The sequence below is a fragment of the Ramularia collo-cygni genome, assembly GCF_900074925.1.
Source record: "Ramularia collo-cygni strain URUG2 genome assembly, contig: RCC_scaffold02, whole genome shotgun sequence".
Classification (NCBI taxonomy): domain Eukaryota; kingdom Fungi; phylum Ascomycota; class Dothideomycetes; order Mycosphaerellales; family Mycosphaerellaceae; genus Ramularia; species Ramularia collo-cygni.
Window position 1 is genome coordinate 1,479,400 of NW_019716256.1, and position 9,940 is coordinate 1,489,339.

At 48.3% G+C, this 9,940-nt stretch overlaps 4 protein-coding genes; 3 read left to right on the forward strand and 1 right to left on the reverse strand.

The window, feature by feature from the left end:
• Window positions 1–1,004: 1,004 nt before the first annotated feature.
• Window positions 1,005–2,832, forward strand: RCC_02132 (related to dityrosine transporter; the record flags this gene model as incomplete). XM_023767415.1 has 3 exons in its annotated part: window positions 1,005–1,465; window positions 1,522–2,259; window positions 2,325–2,832. The coding sequence occupies 3 exons, from the start codon at window positions 1,005–1,007 to the stop codon at window positions 2,830–2,832; spliced, it is 1,707 nt and encodes a 568-aa protein (XP_023623183.1).
• Window positions 2,833–3,070: 238 nt separating this feature from the next.
• RCC_02133 (uncharacterized protein) lies at window positions 3,071–3,487 on the reverse strand (the record flags this gene model as incomplete). XM_023767416.1 has 2 exons in its annotated part: window positions 3,071–3,375; window positions 3,430–3,487. The coding sequence occupies 2 exons, from the start codon at window positions 3,485–3,487 to the stop codon at window positions 3,071–3,073; spliced, it is 363 nt and encodes a 120-aa protein (XP_023623184.1).
• A 385-nt stretch (window positions 3,488–3,872) lies between these two features.
• On the forward strand, window positions 3,873–6,589 carry RCC_02134 (uncharacterized protein; the record flags this gene model as incomplete). XM_023767417.1 has 3 exons in its annotated part: window positions 3,873–5,349; window positions 5,470–6,060; window positions 6,117–6,589. The coding sequence occupies 3 exons, from the start codon at window positions 3,873–3,875 to the stop codon at window positions 6,587–6,589; spliced, it is 2,541 nt and encodes an 846-aa protein (XP_023623185.1).
• A 270-nt stretch (window positions 6,590–6,859) lies between these two features.
• On the forward strand, window positions 6,860–7,971 carry RCC_02135 (uncharacterized protein; the record flags this gene model as incomplete). XM_023767418.1 has 3 exons in its annotated part: window positions 6,860–6,933; window positions 7,011–7,700; window positions 7,767–7,971. 3 exons carry the CDS (start codon window positions 6,860–6,862, stop codon window positions 7,969–7,971), a joined length of 969 nt encoding a protein of 322 aa, XP_023623186.1.
• Between the last annotated feature and the right edge of the window lie 1,969 nt (window positions 7,972–9,940).

A 9,940-nucleotide genomic window follows, 5' to 3' on the forward strand; every position in this document is an offset into this window, starting at 1 on the left:
CTAGTTAATAATATTACCGCTACGAATCTATTAGTAAGGATGCTCGGATCTTAATTAGAAGTAATTGTACTAACCGGCTCTAGATAATTATCGAGTCTATAGTATTCTTACGGTCTCTAAGYATTATCTACTTCGCCGGGTCCTAGGTCTTCTTAATTTTCGGGGCGTAGCTACTCKCCGYATCGATTATCTCCGCCTATTCCTTAGTAATATAGAGGCTACTAGTCTTAAGCTAGATTATACTAGTTAGTCTCGTCTAGGCAAGGCGATTATCTTTACTTATATTATCGTCGTTAACTAYAAGGTATAGATTACTATTATCGTCYRACGAGTAGTATATATCCTATAGGTCGACGTCGCCTATACCGAAGCGGCGAACTTCCTTCTCGGTTATTATACGGAGAGGTAGAATAGAGCAAAGAGGGAAGGATAGGTAGTAAGAGTACTAATTAGAGTATTAAATGTAGTAGTTATTAGGAGGACTAGGGGAGACGGTAGAAGGGTAGAGAGAAGAGTCTTATAGTATATAAATATTACTCTTACGCGTACAATAAGTTACTAGTAGAAGCATATGCATAATAGCAGCATTAAAGTAAGATATAAGTAACCGAAACCCGTTATATATTAGGACCGGTAACTAAGTAATAACGGGACGGTAATATTACACACATATAAGCAAATAACGACGTTTATTATATATAATTGTACGGGCAATTAAATCAATAAGCRAGGTGTGAAATTACTCCACTTAGTGGCGTTAAGCTATATTAGATCGCGTTGTTGCAGGGAAGTCGCTAAAAGTCCACCGTACTCCACGGCAATAGTTCTACTAATGTACTACCGTATCTCGGGGTAGATATCGGCCTTGCTACCATGATCTACACACCGCACATTAATTACAATCCCTCAACATCTAACACATTACTTGGTTGGAGCGGTATGTATATCGATCACGATTTATAGTTCATTTTTCTATCCCCAGCGTGCAGATCTCGATCTCGACAATGGGAAACGACATCGACAAGAACTTATCGGCGGATGCCGATCTCGGAGCCACTGAGAAACAGCAAACAACCACTTTAAGCTTAACAAGCAATGAGTCTGAGCAACCAAGTCCTTCTCAAGATACTGGGAGACCGTCAATTTGGAAACGGGCATACACTATCATAACATGGACACCTCCAAATTGTCGATGGGATGCGGAGAAACCTCCCAAATTCTCGACGGCACTGAACTTAATTTTCTCATTCGCTGGAGGAATTACAGTTGCAAATCTATATTACAGCCACCCTATCCTCAACATTCTTGCCGAAGAGTTTGGAGTGGATTACGCTCATGTGAGCATCATCCCTACGCTCGCCCAAGCTGGCTATGCCGTTGGATTGCTCTTCCTCTGCCCACTGGGCGATTTATTCAAGAGAAGACCATTTGTGTTGAGTCTAGTCCTCTTCACAGCGACCATGTGGTAAAGTATTTCCTACCCAATCTTTATCTTTGAGACGCTGACTGACTTGTCAAAAGTATCGGACTCTGTGTAACGAGCTCATTGGCAGTCTTCAGTGCCATTCAATTCATCATCGCAGTAACAACCGTCACACCCCAACTCATGATGCCGCTAGTAGGCGATCTCGCGCCTCCGGAACGTCGAGCAACCGCATTATCGATTGTCGGGAGTGGTCTTTCAATGGGTATCCTCATCGCAAGGCTATTGTCTGGGATTGTAACGCAATACACTTCCTGGCGAACCATCTACTGGCTTTCCGTGGGTCTGCAATACCTGATTTTCATCCTCCTATGGCTATTCATGMCTGATTATCCCTCCACCAACCCCAGTGGACTGAACTACTTCAAAATGCTCTGGTCGATCCTCGTCATGTTCACGAAACATCCCGTGCTGGTCCAGGCGAGTTTGATAAGTTTCTTCATTTCCGCTACTTTTACCAATTTCTGGACGACGCTCACTTTTCTCCTCTCTGGAGCGCCATACAATTATAATCCTCTGGTGATTGGGCTCTTCGCTTTGGTTGGAATTTCGGGAATGTTATGCAGTCCGGTTTACGCAAGACTTGTGATTGATCGGTTTGTTCCGCTTTTTAGTGTCGTGTTGGGAATTCTTTGGTGTCTTGTGGGAATTACTATTGGAACGTATACTGGAACTTTCACTGTCGCTGGTCCGATTCTGCAGGCTTTCTTTGCGGATCTTGGGATGATTTCAAGTACGGTGGCTATGAGATCTTCTATTTTTGCCGTTGAGCCGAAGTGAGTGTTGTATTAGATGAGCTGTGAAGACTGGAGCTCTTTGCTAATCATCATCGCTACGATAGGGGACGCAATAGAATCAATACAGGCTTCATGGTCGCTACGTTTTTTGGACAATTGACTGGAACTTCCGTTGGGTCACGTCTGTACGAAGAATCCGGATGGATTGCAAGTGGGAGCTACAGTGTTGGGAGTATAGGTGTTGCACTGATTTTTGTCCTGATGCGCGGTCCGTGGGAGGATGGCTGGGTGGGGTGGCATGGCGGGTGGAGTATTTTGAAGAAGAGCAAAAACTCTGCGGATGGCAAGACCGAAGAGGCAAGAAGTCATCTGAGGGGGAAAGAGACGGGAGAGGGCACAGTTGAGGATGGTCTGGCTCCCAACCACCGGGATCTTCACGAGCATCATCATCACGGTGAGGATGATCAAGTGGCTGTCACTGCCACGAATGCTGGGAAGAGCTTGGAAATGATGGCGGCTGAGAATACTAGTGATGGAATAACCGGAGCGGAGAAACGGGTAGATGTTCCTCGGATTACAGCGAAGCAATCGACAGATAAGGAGAGGCTGTAGCGCAGCATCGTAAACGGATAGAGGCCTCGTTGTTGATGGTATGACACCCCAAACTTTCCGTAATCCAGATCCCACACGTCTCCAGTGTGATAGGCCGGGATCTGATGATGTGCAGTAATCCTCCCCGCCGTTGCACACGCTTGCTACCATCTCACTCGCAGCGCATTCTGGCGAGTTCCCGCTTACTCTCCCCTCAGCAGACCAAGACCTCGCGACCTCATATCCAAAGATCCCTCTTTCACGTGTCAAACTGCCACTTCTGCAAACCACCTCTAAAGTTCTCCTTCGGCGGCGCCCTCCTAGGAGCACTGGGTTTGAAATCCGCACTTTCAGCATAAGCTTGTGCCTGCTTGGCGCAGACTTTCTTATGCTGTTTGAAATCCGATTTGGTGCAATCTCGGGAGCAATATAGTGTGGTGTGACATTTGGCGCAGTGCTTCAATACGGGTTGTTCTTCTGGATCTGTGACTGTCTCCACTTTGCCGCAGCTGGCGCATTTTTTCTGAGGTTCTGCTGCTGGGGATTCTCCTTCATGTGATGATGCTTATGAATTGTGTTAGTGGAGGATTGTAGTTGTTCCAAGGGAGGGATTTGTACCGAGCGTGCTACTACTCTCGACTACTCGTGATGACGATGCCTCTTGCTGATCTGCCATGATTCGCGGTGATTTCGACACTTTGATGGGCCGATGTTGGGGGAAAAAGATGTACCGTGAACGTGAGAGATTTTCCGCAGGACCCTTCCAATATATTGATTGAACTTGATTGGACTTGATTCAAATTGATTAGGACTTGGGTCTGTAGAAGCCGGCTGACCGGCAATAACCCTAGGATCATCCTCGTAAGTTCGTCTTCCTCCACCTCGCCTTGCCCCAGCTCTGAGACCTCCGGACATTTTCCGTATTCAGGCTGCTTTACTACTGCCGCTTGCAATCTTTCACCTGACCGCATGATCCCACTGCAATCTCCGTAGCCGACGTCTGGTCTTATACATCGCCGAGTATCAACTGTAAGTGATTGTGTTTTTTTTTACATCGAACCATGGCGTCACGAATGGCGAGTCTCGTCTCCTTCACTCTCATAACATCATCAATCCACCATGTTGCTTTTGCCGAACGACTGTCGAACTATGTCGACCCTCTCATTGGTACTGTGGGATCAATTCCAGGATCCGCCATTGCAGGCGGGAACTCTTTCCCAGGTGCGAGTCTTCCGTGGAGTATGGCCAAACCCGGGATCGATACATCTTACCTCGGATTACCAAACGGGAGCGCTGTGGACTGCAATGCAGGCTATTCACCCCTCGGGAATGTTACTGCTGTCTCAATGACACATGTCTCTGGATCCGGTGGCGTTCCCACCTATGGTCTGATATCCCAGATGCCGATTCTGGGCGACTTGAGTCTTGTTAATCTGGGAGACAACACTACTTACTGGCAGAACAGATCAATGCAGTTGGAGAAGGCGAGTGTTGGATTGTTCACTACGACCCTCTTGAATGGCGTTGGAATTGAGATAACAGGTTCCAAACATTCTGGTCTCATGAGATATCGAACCAGCCCTACTTCAAGATCCGACAATGCCAGTTTCTCGGATTCGGGGAATGATTACGCTGCCGAAGTCCCATCGTCTGAAGATCTCCATGTTCTGGTAGACCTCACGCATGCTCTCCCGGGCTACGGCAACCAAGCATACTCCCAGAAGTTCTTACACGGCACTCTCCACATTGATAGTTCTCCAAACGGACAGCCTTCATACCACGGGTCGGCGACATACAAAGGTGGATGGAGCCAGCCCGAATCTCACACACTGTACTTTTGTGGCAACTTCTCCGTCCCGGTCTCTTCCAACCTCGCGCCAACATCTTCGTACGTGACGCAGAACACCGACAATGGTGTGGTAGGAGCCGGAACCTTCAGCTGGCCGTATGACCCTGTGCTTCCTCCTGCTTTCACTGCTCGTCCTGTGCCAAGGTCTTTCCCAACCGTCCAGGCCTACGCAGGAAGCGGAATGGGAATTGGAGCACTCTTCAGCTGGACGCCTTCTGGAAACAACGCAACAGCCGAAAGAATTGTTGAGTCTCGAGTCGGTATTTCTTACATCAGTGCCATTCAAGCATGTCAGAGCGTGGAAAATGAGCTACCATTATCTCTGACTTTTGACGACGTGGTTGAACAGGCCCGCAAAGAATGGGAAGATGAGATTTTGAGCAAGATTGAGGTGCTAGACGATGGATCCGACACCAGCCAGAACACTACTTTGAAGAGAATGTTGTACACTGCACTATATCAGACTGGTTTAATGCCAACTGACAAAACAAATGAGAATCCATACTGGACGACCGATGAGAAACACCCGTACTACGACGATCACTACACTATCTGGGATACTTACAGGTCTCTCCTACCGCTCTACCACCTACTCTACACGGAGACATATTCGCGGGTGATCAAAGGCCTCATCTCCATCTTCACACACGACGGATACCTCCCCGCGGGCCGCATCGCCAATTGGAACGGTCGAGTACAAGGCGGCAGCCACGCAGATATGGTGCTTGTAGATGCCTACGTAAAAGACGGCGGCGGCGAATTACACGCCGATATTGATTGGCAGGAGGCTTACAATGCTTTGCTCMAAGACGCAGATGATCTCCCGAGTCGAAATGTGGATACCGCAGCCTTTGACGGAGCCACGAAAGAAGGTCGAGGTGCTCTGGATGATTATCTCCGTCTAGGCTACATCACTCGTAACCACACTCGGAGTATTTCTCGCGGGGTGGAGTACTCGCAGAATGATCATGCGATTTACAGCATGGCGAAGTCCCTCCCCCACGCCTCTGCGGTTGATGTGGAGAGATTCCTGCAACGGTCTAGCTGGTGGCAGAATCAATGGAGTGCAGAAGCTAATACTTCCCTCTTCGTCCCCTCGATCTCAAACACATCCAACACGACATTCTCGGGTTTTCCGGCCGCGAGAAATAGTGATGGGCAATGGAATTTCACTGCTTATGATCCTCTGAGCTGCGGCGGGTGTGGCTGGGCCGATGATATCTACGAGGCGAAAGTCTGGGAGACGGCGTTTGGTGTTGCTCCACATGACATGGCCAAGGTCATTGAACTGATGGGTGGAGATGAGAAGTTTATTCAGAGACTCGACGTTAGTTTCTTGCCAGGTTATGGTACGAGTGTCGGCGCGAACAATGATGCCGGCAGTGCCTTGTTCAATCCCGGTAAGTCCCATTATTCGATGGTTTTAGTCTTGAGATGCTGATCTGATGCTTCGCAGGTAATGAGCCATCCTTTACCACACCTTTTCTGTACAACTACATCCCAAAGCACCACTGGAAGACGGCCAATCAAACGCGAGCGACCGTAGATACATTCTACTCTGATGCACGTAACGGCTATCCAGGAAACATCGACGGCGGTGCTCTTCCCAGCTGGCTGGTTTTCAACCTCATCGGTCTATACCCGGTAGCATCGCAACCGATCTATCTGCTTGGAGCGCCGCGTTTCTCATCCCTGCGCATCAAATTGTTCTCGGGCACTGCGGTTGAGAAGTCTTTGTATATATCGGCACCAGGGCTCTCGGAGACAAGCTACTATCCTCAATCTGTGAGCTTTAATGGAAAGCAGCTGGATCGAAGCTGGCTCAGTCATGAGGAGCTGAGTAGTGGTGGAAGCTTGGTATTTGAAATGGGTCCAGATCCCGCGGAATGGGATGTTGGTCAGCGGCCACCATCTTTGTCTGCGTGGTAGTTTGAAGGCGGCTTGTATCACATCCTATGTGAGTGTGTATGACATGTGTGATGTACTTTGCGGAGAACGAAGAGAAGACTCTTTGCCAAGACTGCACCTTTCCTTTCCTCCCGATCTCGGGTCAAGAGCGTCCGTCTCCACTTCCATCACGACATGCGACTTCGCTACACGTCAAGGAGGGGTTGATTGACCTCGTCATAATGTAGTATCCAACCCGCCGTTGCTTATAGTTAGGTAACCTTCTCCTACCATTCTACAAAAGTGTCGATAATGTCCATCAAGACCCCCAAATTCTCCGATCTGCCACTGGACAAGAACGGTCCTCACCACAACGCCTGGGGCCTGTAAGCTCAACCACAACCACAACCACAACCAAGTAAAAAAAAAAACAGCCAGCCTCCAACTGACATTTTTTAATAAGATACGGCAAAGATGACCAATTAGGCACTCTAAACCGCCTAACCGACGAAGTCGTCAAATCAGCCGCATCATCAGAAATCCGCACAGGAATCCGCATAAACCTCGACTGGCCCCTCGATGCCCAAACCGACATCCCCTTCTTCGGCCGCCAATCCTTCACAAAACACATTTACCAAAAACCCCCCCGAATCGTAAACGACGACGTCTGGACTTTCAACACGCAATCAAGTAGTCAGTGGGACGGGCTGCGACATTTCGGGTATCAAAAGGAAAAAGTGTTTTATAATGGTGTAACGCTGGATGAAATTCATGGGACGAATGGCGTGTCAAAAACGAATGTGAATGGGATTGGGGCTTGGGCTGAGAAGGGGATTGTTGGGAGAGGGATTTTACTTGATTATCACGCTTGGCGGGTTAGGAATGGTAGGGAACATAAGGCTTTTGAGACGGGGTCTATTAGTGCCGAGACGCTTCGGGAAGTTGCAAAGGACCAAGGGACGGAGATAAAATTTGGGGATATTCTGATCCTGAGGAGTGGGTATTTGGATGCACATGGGAAACTGTCCAGAGAGGAGATTGAGATGCACCGAGCGAAGCAACCTTTGACTTTTACTGGAGTGGAGCAGAGTGAGGCTATGATGGAGTTTCTCTTCGATAATTTTTCGGCTTGTGCTGGAGATCATCCAAGCTGGTGAGTCTTTTGTCTTTAACGGAGACAGTATTAGATGTAACTGACTCCGATATTTCAAAAATCTAGGGAAGCCTGGCCAACGCAGAAAGACTATGCATTACACGAGGTCATGTTGGCCGGCTGGGGCATGCCAATAGGAGAACTCTTTGATCTCGAGAAATTGGCCGCGACTTGCAAGCAGCTGAACAGATATAGCTTTTTTGTCGTCTCGAAACCGAATAATGTCCCTGGAGGCGTGGCTAGTCCTCCGAATATCGTCGCTATCTTTTAGTAGATTTCGAATGTTATACAGCATTCATTTCTTGGAAAACAGATCGATATCTCATGTCTTCTGATAATGCCAAGTCGGACTTTAAGGTCAAGTGCGTTGCCTCGTCCCTTCAGGTAAGGGGTTAATGAAACAGCCACATGGGAATTCCACCGCTGTCTGACATCTCAATGAACCAGGAGCGAGGACACGGGGACCATCGCCATCAGATATAATGGAAACAAAATAAGAGCTGTAATATTACAGGTCTCAGCCGCTCGGCGACCTTGTAGACACTATCTTAGGCAAAATCAAGGATGCAGACGCCTTCAAATTTGCAAAAGGAGGCTTCGTCCAAAAGAGTACCTCAATAGAAATACAAAATGGTAATAGAGCATTCCTGCTCGCGGGCGCTACAACATCTCGCTGAACGGCAAGCGTTCTATTTCGTTTAATTCTCTCATCACCTGCAGGCGTTTCATTGTTCGCAAGATGGGCTACCTATCTTCCTGTCTCCTTATCCCCCTTCTAGCAGCATGCATCCTTGCAGGAATATCCGCCAACCCCTCAAAACACGACCACCATACAGGTACCCGGCGGAAATGGAATTTCAATCACCTACAAGGAGACCTTCATCTGTGAGACGAAGACCCGCGGCTTCTCTGGCTACGTCCATCTTCCCGCATCCTCCCTGTCCAATGTCCTACCAGGCGAGCCTTACAATATTTCCATGTTCTTTTGGTACTTTCCAGCTCATCAACAACCCGACAATGCGCAGACAGCAATATACCTCGCCGGTGGCCCAGGGCAATCTTCCATGTATGGAGCGGTCCAGGGCGGAGGACCATGGACCATACTTCCAGACTCGAATAGCACTCGAGCCAATCCGTACTCTTGGAATGAGTATGTGAATATGCTCTACGTCGATCAACCTACCGGTGCTGGCTATTCCTACGATGCTCTTGTCAACAGTACTTCTGAATCTTCTTGGGGGTCCTGATATCATGTCTTTCGAAGAACACAATGGCCATATTCCAGCTGAGAACCAGACTTTCCTCTACGGTACCTTCCCAAGCCAAAGATCTGATAGAACTGCGCCGAACTCAGCCATCGCGGCTCGGATCTGTTGGCACTTTTCCCAGGCGTGGTTCGGGAGCTTTCCTGAATATCAAACCCAAGACAAACGAGTCTCCCTTTGGGGGAATTCATACCGAGGGTTCTTTGTACCTTCTACTGCCGAGTACTTTGAACGGCAAAATATAAAAAAATAAGAGATGGCGAGCTTCCAAAAGGTTACATCCTCCTCGACATCGACACCATCGGCTGGTCGAATGGCTGTGCAGATATGTTGTATCAAGCCGAATGGTACGCGGACATGGCATACAACAACACATACAACCTCCAAATCATCTCCAAGGAAGCATTCAACGAAGCCAAAGATTCCTACTTCAAAAACAACGGCTGCCGCGACCAAATCCTCCAATGCAGACAACTAGGAGATCTACACGACCCAGAAACCCTCAGTCTCAACTCACAAGTCAACACAGCCTGCATAACCGCCCTCATTACCTGCGCTATATCCGTCATCGACGGACCCTTCAATACCGCAAGCAATCGAAGCGTCTATGATATCGCACATTTCAATCCCGAACCTTTCCCACCTCGAAATCTCATAGGATTTTTTTMAATCAAGAATGGGTACAACAATCCCTCGGCGTGCCCGTGAATTTCACCTCTTCCTCGCCCCTCGTCTCCCAAAATTTCAATTTCGTCAGCCGGCGATGCGATTCGTACCTCAGGGATGAAAAGTCTCGAGTTTTTTTACTCGACAAGGGCGTGAAAGTCGCTATGATGTATGGAGATCGAGATTCTCGGTGTAATTGGTTAGGAGGAGAAGCTTTGAGTCTTGAAGCGAATTGGACTGGAGCGGTTGCGTTTCGCGAGGCTGGATATCAGGGTATTGAGACTGGGGGGGATTGTTATACTGGGGGGG